Consider the following 9083-nt stretch of genomic DNA (forward strand, 5'->3'; position numbering starts at 1 on the left):
CTCAGCAATACCAATTTTGAGCTAAATTGCACAAGGAAACGTCTTATCAGACCTGATATGAATATGAAATTTACACTATTGTGCAAATCTTCCCAAGTGGGCAAGTTCTTATTTGGAGATGATCTTGCTAAGTGAAAGACCTGACTCACCTGAGTGGGCAGCTGCAGGGATGATGAGAGGCCAATTTAAGGACAAGCATGTCTCACACATATCACCCATATGCCAGGAATAAAACCAGTACTCGTGAATCTGGATGGGCTCAATCAGCCCAACATGATTTGTGGTCAGGCAACCATAGGGTCCTTTTTTAGGGCATCCCCAGTGGAAACGACACAAGACCAAGGGTCATGACCAGTGGCAGAACCCAGGCTCGCAGAGCAGAATGCCTCTCAACAGCCCCTTTCCCCCAAAGCAGGGTGCATCTTGGAAGAAAACAAAGTAACTACTTCTACTGAAGAGGCGAGTTAACTCAATGATTATTCAAAGTTTCCTATTGGTGGCCAAATGAGGCATTTTGTAAACAATTGGAAAATATTACTTCTGATCACGTCATCTTATCAGCTGTTGAAGGGTCTAAATTAGAGTTTGAAAATTTATCTATCAAACCATACCGTTCACTACCCCACACTGTTTTCATTTCAGAACAGTTGAAGTAATTAAAATCAAGAAATTATACACTTACTTGAGGAAAAGGTGATTGAACAATGCTCCCATCAGAATGGAGAGTTCGTGTCCAACATTTTTATTCGGCCCAAGAAAAATACTGGACTAATTAAGAGCTATTCTGGATCTTTCTGACCTGAAAAAGTATGGCTGTCAGCATTTTAAAATGAATAGCATACATACAGCAACACAATGTCAGAAAATTTGTTTTCTTGCCTCAGTGGACCTCCGGGATGCCTAATTTTTCGGTCCCAGTTCACCCTTCAGATAGAAAGTACTTAAGATTTATTTGGCAAGACACGCTTTTTCAATTTACATGTTTGCCAAATGGTTTGAGTACTGCACCACGGCTCTTTACCAAAATTTTGAAACCAGTGTTTGCCACACTGCACCAAGCAAACCACATCTTAGTGGGTTATCATGACAACACCATCAATATTGGTAACAATAAGGCCAAAGTACAGAAGGCAATTGATGCCACGGTTGGCCTTTTATCAGAGTTTAGGTTTATTATTCACCCTGATAAGTCGGTACTCAAACCATTACAGGAAATTACTTTCCTTGGATTGGTCCTTAATTCAGTGAATATGTCCATTACACTCCCTTCTGACAAGGTAAATGAAGTTAAAAAGTGTTGCTTATAGGCCTCCTCCAAACTAACTTGCCTAGTATTAGAGCAGTCTCCAGAACAATTGGGAAAATTGTACCATCATTCCCTGCTGTCCAATATGGCCCTCTTTTCTATCGGGCTTTGGAATTGGACAAAATTGTAGCACTGAAAATTAACAAAGGTCATTTTGATAGACCCATGCAACTCTCGCAGGCAGCTCGGTACGATCTTGAATGGTGGATAGCAAACCTGCACATTGTATACTCGTCTTTGAGAGTAAAGAACCGGACCTAGAGTTGTACTCCGATGCAAGCGGTTCGGGATGGGAAACTACATGTATAGAGCTAAATTCTAGTAAAGATGGGCGATGTCATGCCGAGGAGCTTGCCAAAGCTCAGAATAATGAGATTGATTATATTAAATTACTGGCAGCCTTTTTCGGACTAAAGTCCTTTTGGACATCTATGAAAAATACCATATCCTACTACGCATAGATCTGTAGTATCGTAAGTGTTCTTTTGTTATGATGTTTTTAAGGATACCGTACGAGACGGTCGGTAATAAAATGGAGAAACAGGAAAAACAGTGTTCGATCCACATTTGTTGTTTTGAGAATATCTAATCATTATATTGGCGACGAGTAGAGTGAGGATGAATCTCCCACAATTTGAACGATTTTCTGTGCATGATGAGCCGGCAACAGTTGGACAAAGATGGGCAAAATACGTCAAGAGACTGAATAATTTGTTTACGGCATTTGCTATCAACGATGCCAAGCAGCAACGAGCGCTTTTGCTCCACTATGCTGGACCGGAGGTTTCGGACATTTTTGACACGTTACCTGATACGGGTGAGTCCTATGAATCAGCCAAAAAAGCACTCGAAAAGCATTTCTGTCCATCAGTGAACATAGAATATGAGCGTTTTGTGTTCAGGCAGTGTAGACAAAATGAAGATGAGACTGTTGATCACTATTGTCAGCGATTGCAAAAACTTGCTGTTTCGTGTGATTTTGCTGACAAGGATGGCGAAATTAAGTCGCAAATTATTCTTGGATGCCATTCACAAAAGCTACGCCGACATGCATTGCGAGAAACAATCTCGTTGGACAAACTCCTTAGTACAGCACGGGCTTATGAACAAGCAGATCGTCATGCTGCAGTGATCGAGGGTGCTGAAGCTACCGCTATGACCGTCCAAGCGGTTGGGGCTCGTAATCGTACACACCCAGTGCAACGTCAGCGACAGTCGCAACAACACCATACAGCAAAGACTGAGCACTCTACATGCCGCAACTGTGGAGGTGTGTTCCCGCACCGACACAAACCTTGTCCAGCCAAGGGCCAGACATGTCATGCCTGTGGTAAGCAAAATCATTTTGCCAAGTACTGTATGTCTAAAAACAAAGCTAAAGCTGCTAGTGCTAAACACGTCCAAGCCAGTACCACTACCACCTGTGACATTGACCCTCAAACCAAGAGTTCAGGCCCAGAACCTCCAAGTACAGGTCAATATGAGCACTACCAGTTTCATGTCCAGGCACAATCACTACCTGATGTGCCTAAACCAACTGTAACTGTACATGTAAATGGCACCCCCATCAGTGCTCTCATCGATACAGGGGCATCAGTCATGATGATGTCTCAGCGGACATTCGCTAGGATCACGCCACAGCCACGTTTAGTTGTACATTCTGATCCTGTGTACGGCTATGGCAGTGACACCCCTCTTGATGTTCAAGGTACCTTCACAGCGACAGTAAGCTACAAGTCGTCGTCTGCTAACACTACAGTTTACGTTACCTCTCATGATGGTGCTACGCTTCTGAACTTAGCAACAGCCACTGCCCTCAATCTCGTAAAACTCACATATGCCACATCATCAGCTTCGCCTAGGTCAGTCTATCCAGATCGTTTTACCGGCATAGGCAAACTGAAAAACTATCGCTATCACATACAGGCAGACACATCTCTAACTCCTGTAGCTGTTCCACATCGTCGTATACCATTTCACATGACAAAGTGGTAAAGGAGCTTGACCGGTTGTTGGAATGTGATATCATTGAAAAGGTGGAGAACAGCACCTACGCCATGGGTCTCGCCTATCACAGTCGTGCCCAAGCGGAATAGCGAGGCCATTCGCATCTGCGTTGATATGCGAAATGTCAACACCGCCATCAAGCGTGAACGTCACATCATTCCAACAGTTGATGATCTTATCGCATCTCTCAATGTGGCAACAACATTCAGCACGCTGGACTTAAATTCTGGGTATCACCAGATAGAGCTCGATGAAGAGTCGTGTCAGTACACAGTCTTTTCTACACATGTTGGGCTCTTTCGTTACAAGCGGCTCAATTTTGGTCTTTGTTCCGCGTCCAAGGTTTTCCAGCATGCAATACAGATAACCTTTCAGGACCTACCAGGTGTGCTGAACATCAGCGATGATCTTCTTGTCTTCGGTCGCGACCAAGCAGAACATGATGCACGACTTCATGCTGTTATGCAACGTCTACGCTCAGTGAACTTGATGCTAAACCCTGCTAAGTGTGTCTTTAGCACAGGTCGCGTGGTGTACTTCGGGCATGTCTTCACAGCCAACAGCATCAGTCCTGATCCGCGTAAGGTGGATGCAATCAACGCTGTCGCAGAGCCACGAAACATCTCAGAGATGCGCAGTTTCTTAGGCATGGTGACATACTGTGCTCGTTTCATTCCTGACCTCGCGTCCATCTCTGCTCCTCTCAGACAACTCACAAAAGCTGACGTGCCATGGACATGGGGACCATCTCAAACATCAGCATTCAGTCGCATCAAGGAGCTAGTCTCCCAACACTGTACTATGGGATATTTCAACCCAGCAAACCCCTCAGAGGTTATTGTCGATGCAGGCCCTCTTGGTCTTGGGGCAATTTTGGTCCAGCATGACTCGCGCACACAGTCAGTCATCCCTATCGCGTTAGCTAGTCGGTCATTGACACCTGTAGAACAGCGATACTCGCAAACCGAAAGGGAGGCATTGGCCATCACATGGGCTGTCAGACACTTTCATATCTATTTATATGGTGGATCATTTGTTGTAACCACAGATCACAAGCCACTGTTATCAATGTTCAATAACGCCCATTCAAAGCCGCCGATCCGCATAGAACGCTGGTTACTGCGGCTACAAGCGTACGACTTCCAGGTCCAATACCACCCTGGAAAATTGAACCCAGCAGACTACATGTCACGCCACCCACGTATCGCGGAGAGCGCAGGATCATCAGCAGAAGAAGAAATCGCAGAACAGCAGGTCTCCTTCATTGCAGCAAACGCAATTCCAAAGACAGTCACGCATGAGGATATAGTATCTGCAACAAGCACTGATGATGTTCTTCAAAACTGTATGCGTGCTATCCAGGAGGATAGCTGGAATGATCTTCTAGCAGCTGCAGATGCATCATTGCAGAGCGAATATAGAAGCCTACATGAAGTACGCGATCAACTCACTGTATCGGATGGCAATAGCATGCTCTTACGCGATCATCGTATCGTCATTCCGCGTTCGCTTCGGCAGCGTATCATCGACATAGCACACGAGGGCCATCAGGGCATAACTAAGACAAAGGCTCTCTTGCGTGAGAAGGTGTCGTTCCCTTCCATTGATCGTATGACTGAACACACAGTTCGTGATTGTCTGTCCTGTCAGATGAATACCGTTGAGCACGCCAAGGAACCACTTAGAATGACGGAGCTTCCGCAACAGCCTTGGACAGAGGTTAGCGTAGACTTTGCCGACCTTCCTAGCGGTGATCACATGTTGGTAGTCATTGATGATTACTCGCGTTTTGTCGAAGTAGAGATTGTTTCCTCTACTGCAGCAAGTCAGGTCATTCCGAAACTTGACCGAATCTTCTCAAGCTTTGGAGTTCCTACTGTGGTCCGTACCGATAACGGCCCACCATTCAATGGTGCGGAATTCAATCAGTTTGCCAACTACCTGGGATTCAGGCATAGGAAGGTTACACCGCGTTGGCCTCAAGCTAACGGTGAGGTTGAAAGGTTCATGAAAACACTCAAGAAAGTCTATCGCTGTGCCATCGCAGAACGCAAGTGTTGGAAGCAAGAAATATACAAGTTCTTGCGCAACTATCGTGCGACACCACACTCTACTACAGGGGTTCCCCCAGCGACCCTTCTTTTTGGACGACCGCTACGCACGCGTCTTCCAGAAGTGCCATCTCACCAACATCACAATGACCTCGATGCTTCTGTTCGCGATCGCGATAGAAACAAGAAACAGAGCATGAAAAGCTATGCAGACAGTCGCGGAAAAACCCAACCATCACCAATCGCTGTTGGCGATACTGTGCTTGTTCGTAGGGATGGAATGGTCCCAAAGCACCAGTCGCCATATCTTCCGCAGCCATACAAAGTTGTGAGAAAGCGTGGATCTCGCATTACCGTTCGTTGTGCCAATCATTACATCACACGCAACTGTTCGCGATTCAAGTTGTATAGCGGTCCGATCCCTTCCAATCGCTATGATGATGATGATGATGATGACATGGAGACTCATTTTCCTCCAAATGCACACAATGTCCCAATGCCAGCAGGACATTTGCAGCCTGCTGTACCACGGCGCAATCCGCGTCGTGAGCGCCGTCCTCCGTTACGTTTTCGTGATTTTGTACCATGACTAAGTATACATTCCAATCAAAAGTAACATAACGCTTACCTGATGATGCGAAAAAACAAGAAAATTGATAAGAAGACAACAGTGCATTTTAATGCATATTCCATTTGTTTCTTTTGATAATTTTTGAAAGTGTCTAAGAATGGCAGACACATAACGAGTTTTGTTAATTGCCTTCACACATTTTTGTACAAATGTTATAATTGGCAGTATATTGTCTGAAGAGTTATGCATCTCTCTGAGTTGATGTTAAGATGAGTATAAAACAACCATACAAGCTTCCTTGTTTTATTATTCAAAGTTATTGTACCCTCCGGATGTTAGTTCACTCATGTGATGACGATAACCCACTCTTCATATTGTACAACACATTTTAAAGGAGTACTCATATTCTGTTGTTTAACCTGTAAACTGATAATATGCTAACCATTTTAATATTTACAGTGCCCACATTTTAAGGGTTACTTTTCAAAATTCAAAATGACACATTTGTGTTTTGCAAGTAGACAGGGTGACAAATATCTGTGTAGTATAATTTTGACCATTTTTCTTTTCATTTAGTTTTGTGTACAAAAAAAAAAGGAGGAAAAGGGAGGACTATGAGTGTTTTATATTTTATGATGAAGAAAATGGAAGTGAAAGAAAAACCCAGTTGTTTTATTTTATGATGAAGAAAATGAAAATTACAAATTTTTGGTGATATGTTTTATTTTGAGGTTTTGAGAGAAACTTGATTGATAGTGTTCGCATACAGGCATTTGCATAAAGTTGAATTTGCATTATGTATTGTTATTGAGATGTAAAGGTAGAAAACACAGCTCAGTGGACCAAAAGAAGTTAAAAAAAAGTTGCATGTTTTGATCAGTAATCTTGGTTTATTTCAAAAGTGATTTGATGTTTATAAAAAAAGGCCATTGAACATGGTAAGAGCAGTATAGCAGTTAAGGAGTCCATTATGACATTCAGCAGCTCCTCAGTTACACTGTACATTTGTATTTACAATGTTTAAAGGCTTAACATTCAATCCAAGGTGAGGAGGATTGTAGTATCGTAAGTGTTCTTTTGTTATGATGTTTTTAAGGATACCGTACGAGACGGTCGGTAATAAAAGTGAGAAACAGGAAAAACAGTGTTCGATCCACATTTGTTGTTTGGAGAATATCTAATCATTATAAGATCATGTAGTTGTAATTAAATTGCAAATGCAATCTGTAAATGGTGTTTTATTTAGAGAAAAATATTTGGCTGTCTATTTCTTATATTCCAGGCAAGCTAAATGTAGTAGCTGACAAGCTGTCTCGTAAATTCAATGACAGGACAGAGTGGACACTGGATAAACAAGCTTTTAACCAATATACTCCTTACTTTGGCTCACCAGATATTGACTTATCTGCATGTCGACTAAATAATCAATTGCCTAGGTATGTCTCTTGGCAACCCGATCCTAGTGCATTCTTGGTTGATGCATTCTTTTTTCTAAACTGGGCCAAGTTGAACTTTTATGTCTTCCCACGTATTTTGTCTCATGCCAAGTTGCTTGCAGAAAATTCTGAATGACAAAGATATACGGGCTTACTAGTTGTCCCATATTGGCCCTCACAATCGCGGCTTCCCTTGCTCCAAATTATAGGGAAACCTGTAGAATTCAAGAGGAGGAGAGGGTTACTAACTTTACCCTTCTCAAATTTCACCCCTTTTGAGATCACGTTGATGTATGTTGCACGATCTCCGGAAATTTTTCAAGAGACTGAATAAAAAGACCACGGAGATCATAAGGACTTCACGGAAAGACTCTACTAAAAATCAATAATAATAATAATGCTCAATTCTTGTAAAGCGCATATAGATAAGCATGTCCCTATGCGCTGTATCTACATAAGAAAATTGAAAAAAAAAAATTAGACAAAGGTTGGAGTTATGTTCAATCATCAAGACATTATTGGAGTTCCTTACAAGTTTATGTGAACACGGAGCTGGTTATAGTACCTTGAACACTACAGAAGTACCTTGTCTAAATTTTTAGTTTTAGATGGTCCTTTTACAGTGGGAACTCATTCATTAGTGCACCACTTTATGAAAGGAACCTTTCAACTTCGACCACCCAAACCCAGGTACACTAACATATCTTGGACGTTAAATTAGTGTTGAACCATTTAAGGAATTAAGCTAGCACCTGAGAGAACCCTTAGCCTCAAGCTCTTGAGCCTAAAAATTGTCACCCTCTTGGCACTAACCTCAGTGCAGCGGGTGCAGTCGCTTCATCAGTTAAACATTGAGCATATGACTCTTAAAGATACTAGTAGTGGAGCTACGTTTTGCTTTGGTCAACTACTGAACAAGACAGACCAGGGCATATGAAGATATGACATTGGAAGCTTACCCTCTAGATAAGCGACTGTGTGTTCTTGATTATCTAAAACATTATATTCGAAGAACAGAACGTCTGAGTGGATCATAAAAAGTTCCTTTTTATCAGCTATCAGAAGCCTCATGTGAGGATAAATTAATTTATAACAAACCATTCCCCTTTGGATACTAGTAAATCTAGCTGCAGCTGGGTAGACACTGATTTCTATAAGGCGCAATCCACGAGGGCTGCGTCGGTGTCAGAAGCTGAGAGGTCAGAAGTTCCCATCGCTGCTATTATCTCAGACAGGCTGGATGGACTAATGAGAAAACTTTTAACAACTCTATCATACGCTTTGGATCAGAAAAGTGACTTCTCAGCCTCCTTGTTAGGCAGTGCCTCATACTCGGTTGTAGAGGTTATGTTGTGTTCACACCAGGGTTGTGACTTGGTGTAATTTTGGTATCAAATATGCCTCCTGAGCTTTGAAATCTCCTGTAATTTCTCCAGGAGAATTACGAAATAAAATAGAAAGATTAAATGAGAACAAAGTTTGAAATTTAATATTTATTTTATGAGTAATTCGGAGGGAGAGATTACAGGCCCCCCGCTCCCTCCCATTACTCTAAGGCGAAATTAGTTCTAACTTGTTCTCATCTTAGTTTAATCTTTCTTGCTGTTTTATCAGGAGTCATATTTGATGCTTTGAATGATGACTGCGCATGCGCGGGTGGGATCTACTGTAATCTCTCCCTCCGAATTACTCATAAAATAAATATTAAATTT

General features: G+C 42.4%; 2 protein-coding genes across 2 annotated transcripts; both read left to right on the plus strand.

Annotated features, from left to right (window-relative positions):
• The first annotated feature begins 1924 nt into the window (after positions 1-1924).
• LOC121421246 lies at positions 1925-3301 on the plus strand. The gene has a single exon (XM_041615908.1). It carries the CDS (start codon positions 1925-1927, stop codon positions 3299-3301), a length of 1377 nt encoding a protein of 458 aa, XP_041471842.1.
• Positions 3302-3427: 126 nt separating this feature from the next.
• LOC121421247 (uncharacterized protein K02A2.6-like) lies at positions 3428-5953 on the plus strand. The gene has a single exon (XM_041615909.1). The coding sequence runs from the start codon at positions 3428-3430 to the stop codon at positions 5951-5953; it is 2526 nt and encodes an 841-aa protein (XP_041471843.1).
• The last annotated feature ends 3130 nt before the right edge of the window (positions 5954-9083 follow it).

The sequence above is a fragment of the Lytechinus variegatus genome, chromosome 9 (genome assembly GCF_018143015.1).
Source record: "Lytechinus variegatus isolate NC3 chromosome 9, Lvar_3.0, whole genome shotgun sequence".
NCBI classification, from domain to species: Eukaryota; Metazoa; Echinodermata; class Echinoidea; order Temnopleuroida; family Toxopneustidae; genus Lytechinus; species Lytechinus variegatus.